The sequence below is a fragment of the Crotalus tigris genome, unplaced genomic scaffold (genome assembly GCF_016545835.1).
Source record: "Crotalus tigris isolate CLP2741 ecotype Arizona unplaced genomic scaffold, ASM1654583v1 scf7180000018395.510130, whole genome shotgun sequence".
In the NCBI taxonomy this organism is placed as follows: domain Eukaryota; kingdom Metazoa; phylum Chordata; class Lepidosauria; order Squamata; family Viperidae; genus Crotalus; species Crotalus tigris.
Genome location: NW_024096979.1, coordinates 205,686 through 218,682, shown reverse-complemented (window position 1 = coordinate 218,682; position 12,997 = coordinate 205,686). Strand labels below are relative to the sequence as shown.

Genomic DNA, 12,997 nt, shown 5'->3' with positions numbered 1-12,997 from the left:
CTTGCTTAGCAACAGACACTTTGGGCTCAGTTGTGGTCATAAATTGTGGACTATCTGTAATAGGAAAGGGAGGTGGGTGATATAAATTTGTGGAATCAGCAGAAGGAAGAGGACAGACTCTGATGTTGGGAATGACCGCAGCAACTATCTGTCCATGAACTTGTAAACTATTTTATCAAGACATGTTAGCTTTGGCTATTTTTCAGACAAGCAGTTCTGCTGATTTAAGCCTGGTTCGTTCACCCTAATTTTGACTTTGAACCTGTTTGATGTCCTTGTCCAAAATGGAAAAATCTTCCCTTTTTATGTCACATAATGTGCTCTCCAGAGCTCCATGTTTCATTAAAATTAGGGAAGATCTCTTAGTGAAATAAGAAGTCCTTGACATGCTTATGCTCAAGCTATTCTCCAAAGCACCTGAAGGCAGAACAAGAAGCAATGGATAGAAACTAATCAAGGAGAGAAGCAATCAAAAACTAAGTGAGACAACTTGCCTCCAGAAGTTGTGGGTGCTCCAACACTGGAGGTTTTTAAGAAGAGATTGAACAATGATTTGTCTGAAATGGTATAGGGTCTCCTGCTTGAGCAGGGGGCTGGATTAGAAGACCTCCAAGGTCCCTTCCAACTTTGTTATTATGTTATTTTCTTTATTAATCCAGGAGAGTATTCATCTCTGGTTTCTAATTTCACCTAGAATTCCTTGGCCTGGATTATTAGTAAAACCTCTTGATGGAAATTCTTGTGGATGACATAGAACCATGGATAGGAACATCCATGAGAATGGCAAAGAGGACAAAAGGAGAAATATTGTGGTATCGCAACGCAAAGCCCATCAATTTTGTTACATGTTTTGATATATCACAATCAATGTGTAAACAGCGATGTTCGTTTTCTGATGTCACAACATGTATTCCATCATTCTGACAAAACCTATAGATTCTAGGCCTCTTGAACTGCATATAGCAGTTTTATCTGGTATGCCTGTTTACATTTTCCAAGTTCATACAAGATATTACATAATAAACTAACTATATGGATCAGATCAGCTATAAAACCAATACTCGGCTTGGCTAGAGTTTTATGGCTTACCTCAGGGGTCTCCAAACTTGGCCACTTTAAGACGTGTGGACTTCAACTCCCGAAATTCCTCAGCCAGTCATGCTGGATGGGGAATTCTGGGGGTTGAAGTCCACAAGCCTTAAAAATTGCCAAGTTTGAGACTCCTGGCTTAGCTTTCTAGGAGAATTATGAGTGTTGTGGCTTGAGCTTTCTTTCTAGGGTTGCACATTTTTGCAGAATAAGCACAAGCTGACTTAAGCCTCTTCCACTTATTTGTCTGGAATCTACAATACAACTTCTTAGCTTGGTCACTAACTTTAAATTTGCTTTTAATATATTAATTGGGGTTATTTCTACAGTCTCCCAACTTTCCACTTCACATGGTAGATACTCCCAGAATTTCTCAGTCAGTCATGCTGGCTGAGGAATGCTGGGAATTGAAGTCCACAAGTCTTAAAGTTGCCAAAGTTGGACATCCCTGCTCTAGAGAATACTATGGGTAGCCAAGGAAACAAACAAATGGATCCATAATGCTGAAAAAGGTGGAAGGAATAAAGAGGGTGGCCAGCAGCAAAGTGAATGGACTTGATTATAACTGCAGTGGTTGCCAGGTTGGATGGCCTCCAGGACAAGACTGGGGACAGATCATCCTAGAAAAGATCTAAGTGGTTGCTAAGAGTCAATGTCAATTGGATGGCACTTAATCTCTATTAGTTAGGACAATAATGGAGCTGAGATTTGACAGAAAGTCTTCCATGTGTATAACTTACACTATCTTTGTGCATAGTTGCTATACAATTTTGTATTTTAAAATAACCTTTACTACAGCAGTATCCTGGGATTAATATGACTGAGTGACTTGGTTTTCTTTTTTCGCACAATCAGCATTCCCCCCCCTCATTTAGTCAAACTTTGACTAGATGTCCCCATATTTATTCTTTTCTTTCCTCTTGTTTGCAGTGCTTTCTGCAAATATTGCATTTTCCCAGGTAAGCAAATTACAACTGGCAGGAGGTGGGGGACAGCGAACAGAAACACTCCATAAAAAGGAGCACCTGAAAGTTAGGTTCTCTGGAGTCTTTCTTCCTTCCAACTAGTGCCTGGTACATTATCTCTGAACCCAGCCATGAATTCCCTGGTAGCTCTCGTGCTCCTGGGTCAGATTATAGGATGTACGTTTAGCCATCACCTGCAGTCGCAAGTAGATTGCAACGGCGAAGATGCTGAAAAATGGGCAGATATGGCTGTGCACTACATCAACGAGCATAATCTACATGGATACAAATACACCACCAATGTAATCAACGAGATCCATGTCCTTCCCCGGGTAAGTACAATGGGAGGGAAATTGTCCTAGTTTCATTTACTAAGTAAATAACAGCTACGTGATCTTTTCTGATATTATGCCAGACAATCTCTGTAGCCTTCCTGCTGAAATTGGGGCAATCCAAGGGCTCTTTCTAGTCAATGTTCTGTAATCTCATAGCTTCCGTTTCATTGGAAGTCTTGTAAGGCTGTTAGTCTCCACCAAACCATTTATTTGCAATTTTATGCACCACTACCTTGTCCTTCAGTTCTCAACTCAGCACCCTTTCTCTCCCCATCAACATTCATCCTGAATCTTCATAGTTTCCTTTTTCTAATCTCTGCACAATGCAGTTGTGGACTCTTAAAGTCCCAAGGGACACAAAACTAGAAAAAAGGGAAACTCACACAAAAGCTCTTTGGTTTGGACATAAATTCTTAAGTGAACACAGGAACTGGGTTTTGCAAACCTGAGGTTAGGATTCTGAAAGAGGCAGATGCTAAAATTAGTTATAATATGGATAATCCTTGATTTATGACCACAATTGACCACAAAATTTACTCAACTGCTAAGCAAGACAATTTGTTAGGTGAGTTTTGACCACTTTTATGACCTGTGTTGTCACAGCTGCTAAGTGAATCATTGCAGTTGTTAAGTTAGTAACACGGTTGTTAAATGAATCTGATTTTCCTTGTCAGAAGGTCACAAAAGATAATCACATAACCCTAGTACGTTGCAACTGTCAGAAATATGAACCATGCCAAGCATCTGAATATTGATCACTTGACCACATGGAATTGCAACAATCATAACTGTGAAAAATAGCTGTAAGTCACTTTTTTCAATGCTGTAACTTGAATGGTCACTAAACAAATGGTTGGACTACCTGTAAATCTAGCAAAAGGCGAATAGAAGATTTTTAATCTTTTTTAGCTATGTTTCTATTCTATTCTGAGTTGCCAGAGTCATCAGAACAGGAATAGAATATAGAATAGAATAGAATAGAATAGAATAGAATAGAATAGAATAGAATAGAATAGAATAGAATAGAATAGAGCTGGAAGGGACCTTGGAGATCTTCTAGTCCGGCCCTCTGCTCAAGCAGGAGAACCTATATCATCTCGGACAAGAGACTGTCTAGTCTCTTCTTAAAAACCTCCAGTGATGGAGCGCCCATGATTTCTGGTGTCAAGCTGTTCCACTGGTTAATTGTTCTCACTGTCAGGAAGTTTCTCCTTAATTCCAGGTTGCTTCTCTCTTTGATCAGCTTCCAATCATTGTTTCTCTTCCTTCCCTCTGGTGCTTTGAAGAAAGAGGAATCTCTGTCTTCTCCACTGTCCCAGTGTGAAGGAGTCCTCCTTGAACTAGAGATGTATTTTGCTTTACAAGGATGGCGATTGGCATAGAAAACAAGACAGCAGAGGCTTTTACTTATGCTAATACGATTTACAGTTATTTACAACTGAAATGATGTCTATGGAGATTCTCAATCATCCAGGTCATGGTTTTCCCAAAGGTCCTTTTTAAAAAAGCAACTGGACTTTCTTGGGTTTTCTTCCCCTTGAAAACGTTTCACTATTTATCCAAGAAGCTTCTTCATCTTCTTGGATCAGAAGTGAAACGTTTTCAAGGGGGAAAAAAAAAAACCAAGACAGTCCAGTTACCTATTGGGAAAGCACTTTTGGGATTACAACTGGAGCATACAATGTTCATCTCTTCCCCTTTAGTTCTCCTGCTTCCTCCTGCTTTCACTCTCTCCTTCCCTCACTTCTCAGCTTGTCCAGAGAGAGTGAAAAGAAAGGAATGGGCTGGATTTTAACAGTAGTGCACTCAGCACAGTTTGACCTTCTCCTAGATCAGCTCAGCAGAACATCTACTGCTTCTCTACTGGGGGAGAACCTTTCTCAGGGCCTTCTGCCCCATCCTTCCCCAAAGACTAAGGCTTTTCCAAAAACCAACGATCTCCATATCCTCTTCGGTACTGCATGACGATACTATCTGCAGCCAGCTGGTCTCCTCCATCTTGGGTGAAGATGTTCCTTCTCTGGGTCTTCACTTCCCTCCTTTCAGGGAAGTTATCTCTGGACTTTTTTTTCTAGCAGAAGAGAATACAGGTAGATCAGCATTCAACTCTGAAATCCTTGGTGCACTGATGATCTTACCTAGGTCATTATCTTCATTCAGGTAATGAAATGTCTGCAAGGAAACCACAATATTTTTCTTCTCCTTCCCCTACTGGGAACTGACAACTGTTCTGTACACTGAACTTCTCTGTCCAACCTTTTTCTCCAGCCATTCCATTTTGTATTTATGTTTCTGACTGCTGCTTCTTCAGCTGTCAGGGAAAGAGAGGATGGTCAGCTTGTGATCTGCACCACACAGACAACATGCTTAACCAGCTCAGAGAAGTTTTTTGTGATTTCATTTTGGTTGTGCAAAATTTGGTGTGAGGACTGGTTAAATTTGATGTGTCAGCCCAGCCCCTTGGGTTATTTAATGGTTCGATGTGTAATGGAAATCCAGGAAATGGTTAATTCTGCAACTGGGTTAAGCAGAAAAATGTTAGGTCTCTCCCAACCATCCAATCTTCATTAGACCCCTGTCCCAAACGGTTGTCCTACGTATTTGTAGGAAGACCAGCCAGGACTACCTGATGCTATTTTTCGGAGCCAAAATGCTGGTGGTTGAATAGACAGTATGCACATATGTGAACCATGCAATGTCAGAAAGAGGTACTTTCTTCCACCCACACCTGGCCAAAACCAACAACTGTGAAATTAACTGAGGTCTGCAAGAAAACCTCATATCGCAGGCAGAGCAGATCAGATGTTCATGTCAGGAAATGTCAGTTTTGTCTGCCTTGCAACATCCAAAGGAACTGTGTCTAACTTAAGGCAGCATTGAAATTTCCTTTTGGGTGTATTTTCTTCAAAGCAATTGATAACTGAGAAGTATACCAGGACGAGGTCTTTAACTTAGGTGTCAATTCAAACATTTCCAAGGACAGCTGATGCAACAGAGACAGAAAAATGCAGTGAGAAAAGTCATTCTCATCCTACTTTTTTTTATTTTAGAGACCGCATGGGGTAATAGTCTTCCTTGAATTAAAAGTTCTGGAGACACAATGTCACGTGTTGGATCCCACTCCTGTCGAGAATTGTACTGTAAGGCCACAGCATTACCATGTAAGTGTCTGAGAGTTGTTGAAAATGTAAAATTCCGTGGGAGGACAGGTGGCCTCTTACCACTGCACTAAGAGTAAATTGAATTTCTGATATATTGGTGTACAAAGGATTAATGAAACCTCAGGGGTCGCTAACGTTCCATGGCCATTCATTTTGAGTTCACATTTCATAGCCAGATTTCATTTCAACTCTGAGCAATGAATTAGTCAGGAATTAAGAAGTCAATTCTTCTTTCACGTTCATCCTGTGATGTCCCAAGCTGACATCTTCCCATCCCGGAATCCATGAAAAGTGCCTTATTGCTGCTCTGTTTAAAAGAGGAGGGATCCAACCTTAGCAACTTGAAGACCTGTGGACTTCAACTCCCAGAATTCCCCAGCCAGCTATGTCCAAGGTTGGTCATCCCAGGTTTATAGGTTACTGGCCAATTTTTGTCAATACTGAACTGGCCAAGTAGAAGTTCTCATATTACAACATGTGGAAAGGTTTCTCCAAAGACACCAATAAGATGGTTTGGAAGAAAATAAGCATGTCAAGCTGAAAACCAAGAAAGACCTGCTAAGTTACAGCAAAGCAATTTCCCCTTATTGTTCCTTACCTATAGACAGAAATCATGCCAAACTAAAGCAAACTGTGTGTGTCCTTAAATTTATACTCAGAACTTCTGGGGAGGAGCTGTCTTGATCCTCTTCTTCCCAACCAAACTATGTAAACTTTGCTGTCTCTTGCTCCTCTGAAGTGCAACCCCTCCCTCCTGGGAATCCAGACAACATTCCACCCACAGTGCATTAGCTACCATAATGATGGGTGCCTCACAAATTAGTCTGCCCAAGTTACTACTGCACAGTGCTCATTTGAATAATCTCCTATCTGTTAAAAACATGAAATATATTGTTATGGACCATAATTAATCTTAGTGATGCTAAAAATTCCCCAGAAGCACCAATTTTAAAACACCAACCTAAAATGGTTAGCTAAATTATTTTAAGTTAAAGTGTAACGTGATTAATTTGGTGCTTTTGTATCTCCAGGCTGTTGGAGGTGATTGTGATGTCAAGATACTCCACGATGAGGGTGTCGACAAAGTGATTGGTGCGAAATGCCACTCCGATCCAGGTAATTCAACTTCGTGCCTCTTGGACTCTTATTTGGGCTGAAACTAAGGTGTCACGGAGCTAACCATTGGCTTATTCTCTTTTCCTATCCCTTTTTATTAACTTTTTATGAAAGTGAGTTACACACACAGCCTTTCTTCAAAATTCAGCAGCATCTTAGCAGCATCCTGAGATGTTTCATCCAAAGCATGCATTGCTTTAATTCAGTTGTAAGGCAATTCAAGTCAATCTAATGAGATGGAGTGGATTACTGAATTGGATGCTTCCAAACTGTTTATTTTGCATCTACAAAACTTTTTTTTCTCAATCTGATTAGCAATACAAATTAAAATGCTGTTTTCAATCCATTGAAATGATGGATTTGATTCAAATTGACAGTTCAAATCAATTTGATGCATGGATATGGACTGGAGCCAATTACACAACCGTAATAAAGCATTTGACATTCCTTCCTTCCTTCCTTCCTTCCTTCCTTCCTTCATTCATTCATTCATTCCATGCTATGGAAAATTTTCAATTTATCTAAAAAAAGGAACAATCATTATTCAGATCAACCAGCAAAAATTATGGCTCAAAGTCTATTGAACATTAGAAAACATCAAAACATTTAAGTACAAAATGAGAGAAAAAAGACAGACAAAGCAAGGGGAAGAAAAAAAGAGAGAGAAAGAGTTTGATCAACACCCATCCATCCATCCATTATTTATGTACCACAATTCACTGACATTTCATTTTTTAAAAAATATTTTTATTGAATAACAAAAATTAAAAAACATTGAACATGGTAAATCAGATTTGACGTACATCTCAGTTCATATTCACAATTAATTATTAATATAAGAAAAAAAACCTTTACAATAACATCACTCTAATCTCAATCTCAACTTATCTCATTACAATGACTTCCATATTTTTTCCCCCACCATCTATAAAATTTGTTCCAAATTTGGTAAAAATCCATTTCCTCCTGATTTTTGAGTCTTTTAGTTAACCTATCTAATTCTGCGCAGTGCATGATTTTATGAATTAAGATTTCCTCACGAGGTATAGCCTTAGCTTTCCAATTTTGAGCGAATACAATTCTTGCCGCTGTAACCACATGAGTGAATAAATACATATCTTCTTTACTAACATTATTTTCAAGAATTCCTAACAACAATGTCTCAGGTTTATACTGGATGTTTTCCATACTCATTTCTGTTACCCATTCCCAAACCATACGCCAATATCTCTGTGCTTCCTTACATAACCACCAGACATGAAAATATGTGCCCCTTTCTTTTTTACATTTCCAACATAATGATGAGTATCCTTTGTACATTTTGGCTAATCTTGCTGGAGGAAGATGCCATCTGTAAATCATCTTATACAAATTTTCTTTATAAGATGACGCCAATGTAATTTTATTATTTCGCATCCACACCTGCTGCCATTGATCCAAACTGATGTTGTGTCCTAGATCTATCGCCCATGTCACCATTGTTTCTTTGACCTGTTTTTCAAATAGCCTGTACTCCAATAGGTGTTTGTAAATATTCTTTATTTGTTTTTTTTTCCGGACCAAGCAAAATTTTATCTAGACCCATATCTTGTCTATAAATACCCCATTCATGTTTGAATTCACTGACATTTCAAAAGGGAGTGGCCTTTGATTATTCCAACTTGAACCCTTTCAGGTACATTGCAGAAGCAGAATAAGCACAGAAAGTAGGACAACAGGTAATCCCTCTTCTTTTCTGTCCCATTAAAGAAACTATTTGATGGATTGGGACGATGTATCTGACAATAGTTTGGAATGCCTACCTAGACATAGTTACAATCCTCAACTTAATGACCAGAATTGAGCCCAAACAATCTGTTGCCAAGCAGGACAGTTGCTAAGTGAATTTTGTGCTGTTTTACAACCTTTATTGACAGTTGTTTAGTGAATCACTGCAGTGGTTGCTGCATGACTCTGGCTTCCCCATGTACACTGCTTGTCAGAAGGTCACAAAAAGTGATGACCTGATCCAAGGACACTGCAGTCATCCTATATATGAGGCGGTTGCCAAGTGTTGAAGTTTGGTCATGTGACTATGGGGATGATGCAATGGCCATAAGTGTGAAAAACAATCATTAAGTCCCTTTTTTCAGTGCTGCTGTACCTAAATGACACTAAATGAATGGCTGTAATTCAGATGCCTGGCAATTGACTCAGATTTAAGGGGGAAGCCAGATTCACTTAACAGCAGTGAGACTAATTTAAGAACGGCAGTGATTCACTTAACAACTGTGGCAGGAAATCTTGTAAAATGGGGATACTCACTTAACAAAGGTTTTGTTTAGCAACAGAAATGTTGGGCTCAATTGTGGTCATAAGTCAAGGACTACCTGTACTTATGCTCTCCTATTGCAAAAGCCATAACTTTAACCTGCTGTCCAACTTTTTTTTTAACCTGCTGCCTGAAATTTCCAGAAGCTTTTAAGAAGAGATGGGACAGCTGTTTGTCTGAAATGGTGTAGGGTCTTCTGCTCTTTTGCAGCAGTTCTCAGCTAAGACTGCCGTCTGCTTTAAACACCCTTCTTGACATTTCATTTCTTTCCAGATTCTGTGGAAGATGTGCGGCAAAATTGTTCTAAATGTCCAATTCTGTTGTCTCTGAGTGACCCTCACGTGGTAGACTCTGTTGAATATGTGCTTAATAAATACAATGAAAAACTTTCCGGCCACGTTTACGAAGTTCTTGAGATTTCAAGAGGGCAGCACAAAGTAAGTGTGCAGATGTTAAAAAGGAACTCTGTTGATCTCTTCCAGTTTAACGTTTTGATACTTCATATAACTAAGAGAAAGGAGGAGGAGACAGGAGGAATTATGCTCTGCAAAAAGTCTAGGAAAAGAACCAGATACCCACAAAGGAGAATATTTGTTGCTCGGGATTGAAATGAGGAGTCCTTTGTGCTCTCTGAGCTTCGTTGCTTTCTTGCAGACATTTTAGTAACCAAACTAGGTAACATCATCAGTGCTAGACAGATGATCGACTAGAACGGATGACGTTACCTAGTGTGGGTAGTGAAATGTCTGCAGGAAAACAACCAAGCTCAGCGAGCACCAAGACCCACAAAAAACCAGCTGCTAAGAAAAAAGGGAGAGGAGCTGTAGCCAGGAGCTGTAGCCAATTTTTTAAAATTTAGATTCCAAGCCTCTGACTGTAGTGAACAAGGATTCACTGACGTTTTATTTATAAAATATAATTACGGCCAAGACCCAGCCAAGTGAAACACAGAAACAGCCACCAAGTAAAACAGAAGCAATGAAACAGTCATATAAAAAGCTAGGAAATCCTTATTTATTATGGGCTCTGAGGCTCACAAATTACCTCTCCCTCTGCCAAAGGAAGGTGGGAAAATTCATTAGGAACAGGTGACCACAGGTGACCATGGGATATGCAGCAGGCAGGACTAAAATTCTTTCTCCCACCTCTTCAATTTTGTCACTTCTACCCACAACCCAGCTAAAACGTCTCTTGCTTTGATTTCAGTATGAGCCTGAAGCTTTCTATGTGGAGTTTGCTATTGTGGAGGTTAACTGCACTGCTGAGGAAGCCCACGATGACCATCATCACTGCCATCCTAATACAGATGGAGAAAATGTAAGTGGGAGAGTCAACTCCAATCCTATCTGGGCATTTCCCATTTTTCTCTCTCTCTTTATCCTAGCAAACCCCAACCCCATTCCAAATAAGTGTGCAAGGCCAAATATTCCACACAGAGAAATTGAGAGTTGAATCTGGCTCTCACCAGCCCAAATCCTACACTTTAACCTCTGCACAACCTTAATTTCTTCACAATTCATCCAGAAATAATGCCTCCCCAAAACCTCCTGCCAACATCTGAAGAAGAATATGATGTTGATTTACTTTAAGAAATAAGGTTGTAACCTGACCGGATTCTTTCATTCAGTAGTAGCTTTATCTTCTCCCCTGCATAGCAGTCCTTTCACCATTTCAGGTTTGCTGATATGTGGAGGATTTATTTGGGTTCTTAGTTCTTCTTTCTCTCCCTCCTTTTCTCCAGCATATTGGATTCTGCAAAGCAACTGTTTTCAGGTCGCATGCTAGCCTGGAAAAACCTAAAGATGAAATGTTTGAGTCGGACTGTGTCATATTTGATGTCAAGGTATGTATGTTAAATGCAATTTTGTTCATCCTCTTTCACTATTCTCCAAAGCACTGTTTGTCAACCTCATCAACTTTGAGATGTGTAGATTGAACTCCCAGAATTCCCTAGCCAGGAGGCTGTCTGGGGAATTCTGGGAGTTGAAGTCCACCTATCTCTTGGTTTCCTTTATCCATTCCGTCCATCCAAGCAGCTCAAAATTAACTTCCTGTTCCAGCTATCGATTCCCCTGCATCCCTTCACATGAGTAGATGCTCTGATATATAATAAAGTCTGATATGTAAACACTAGATTATTTTATTTATATACTTTCTTTTCCCTCAGATTATTATTTTACTCTCACCACTTTGGATTGTAAATTGGGCTGAGACAGAATAACTGGCCCAGAGCTACCCAGAAATTTATCTAGCCAGGAAGGGTTTGAATCTAGATCGCCTCAGTCCAACTCTGGCCCCTTAATTGCCAGGCTATTCATTCAACAAACTGTGGTTATAACATATTATGCCTTGGTGATATGCCTTACAATAAGATAAAGAAGACGACCTCCAAGATCCCTTCCATCTCTGTTATTCTATGTTCTGTTAACTGAAAGACTAATTGCTCTTTTTCAATTTTATTCATTTGATTTCTATTCCAACATTCACCAACTGCCAAATTACAGCAAGTCCTCAATTTAAGACCACAACCTCATTTTTATTGCTAAGTGAGACTGTTGTTATGCCCCATTTTAAAGTCTTTTTTGCCACCGTTGTTAAGTGAAACACTGCCGTTGTTAAATTAGTAACACGGTTGTTAAGTGAATCCGGCTTCCCCATTGACTTTGCTTGTCAGAAGGCTGCAAAAGGGGATCACAAGACCCCAGGACACGGCAACCGTCATAAATAGATTCTGACTGAAAAGCATTTGAATTTTGATCATGTGACCATGGGGATGCTACAAGGGTCGTAAGTGCGAAAAACGGTCATAGGTTGTTTTTTTCAGGGCTGTTGCAATTTCAAAGGGTCACTAAACGAATGATTGTAAGTCGAGGACTACCTGTATTGACAATATTAACAGCAGTTGGTTTTGTTGATTCACTTTGTCAAGCTGGATTTTAATGAGTTAGAAAGTTCAAAGCAGGATAAGCTTCAGGTTCAATGGCCGAAGAAGACTCATCAGTGCTTGCATGTTTTGTGTTGTTTTTTTTCCAGGAGGGACACGCTCACTCCCATTTGATTGAGCATCACGTTGGAAAATATAGTACTTCCCCAGGACACAACAGTACTGTCCTCAACCTCGTCCATTCACACAATCATACAAGCGCCTCACACGAGTCTCATTCTCATGAACATGTGATGGAAGTCCCAGTTGCTGTGGCCAAAAGAGAAGTCCCAATAGATGTACCACATGATCACACACACCCTGTGAAGCTTTGTCCAGGAAAAGTACATCACTTCCAGCTGTAGGCCAGCCATACTAGAGAACATCAAGAAACCACCCAGTTGGTGCAAACCCGTTTTCCAAATCTGAACTCAAAGCTTGAATCCCAAAAGGGTTTACCCTGACACATTACAGTCTTTGCCAAGTGTTGTGATCACCCATGGTTGTTATAAGAAAGGGGCTTTGTATTTGTGTCTTTCTGCTTATACAAATGCAGATTCTGATGCTTACTTAACATCTTCCTGTCCCTCTCTCTGTTCAGCCAAGGAACCAGAGGAAAGTTGAAGAAAAGTTATATTAGTCCCAAAGTCAAAATTCTTTTTTTTTCTTTTAAAGAGAAAATGCATAGCATTTGACAACAATACCCCCAAAGTCCCATCACTTCTATTCCTTACGAGATTTGTTTTCCCTAGAATGTTTCACCATTCTGCATTATTTGACAGGGGCAATGTTTAACAAAGTCCAATATACTGACAGAAAAAAGCAGAGGGTACTTTCTAAATAAATTGTTCAATTCTAAAATTGCCTTCCTCTTTGATTTGCTTTACGTTTGTGGCCAGATGGCCTTAATCACTCTGAATGAGAATTCTGGGAATTATAGTTCAGCACCTTTAGGAAAGGACATGGGATCGACCTATTCTCCCAAGCACCTGAAGGCAGAACAAGAAGCAACACATGGAAACTAATCAAGGATAGGAACAATCTAGAACTAAAGAGAAATTTCCTGACAGAACAATTAATCAGTAGGATGGCTTGGC

At 39.7% G+C, this 12,997-nt stretch overlaps 1 protein-coding gene across 1 annotated transcript; it reads left to right on the top strand.

Annotated features, from left to right (window-relative positions):
- The first annotated feature begins 2,111 nt into the window (after nt 1–2,111).
- On the top strand, nt 2,112–12,761 carry LOC120311916 (antihemorrhagic factor cHLP-B). The gene is made up of 7 exons (XM_039351992.1): nt 2,112–2,386; nt 5,440–5,550; nt 6,582–6,666; nt 9,251–9,414; nt 10,184–10,294; nt 10,719–10,820; nt 12,011–12,761. The coding sequence occupies exons 1-7, from the start codon at nt 2,186–2,188 to the stop codon at nt 12,263–12,265; spliced, it is 1,029 nt and encodes a 342-aa protein (XP_039207926.1). The 5' UTR covers nt 2,112–2,185; the 3' UTR covers nt 12,266–12,761.
- Nucleotides 12,762–12,997: the final 236 nt, after the last annotated feature.

Excerpts from the sequence above, each read along its gene's own strand:
- LOC120311916 (XM_039351992.1), top strand. The coding sequence starts at position 2,186 with ATGAATTCCCTGGTAGCTCTCGTGCTCCTGGGTCAGATTATAGGATGT. Across the intron at positions 5,551-6,581 it reads TAAGGCCACAGCATTACCAT|GCTGTTGGAGGTGATTGTGA; the intron begins GTAAGTGTCTGA and ends TTGTATCTCCAG. Across the intron at positions 9,415-10,183 it reads TTTCAAGAGGGCAGCACAAA|TATGAGCCTGAAGCTTTCTA; the intron begins GTAAGTGTGCAG and ends CTTTGATTTCAG.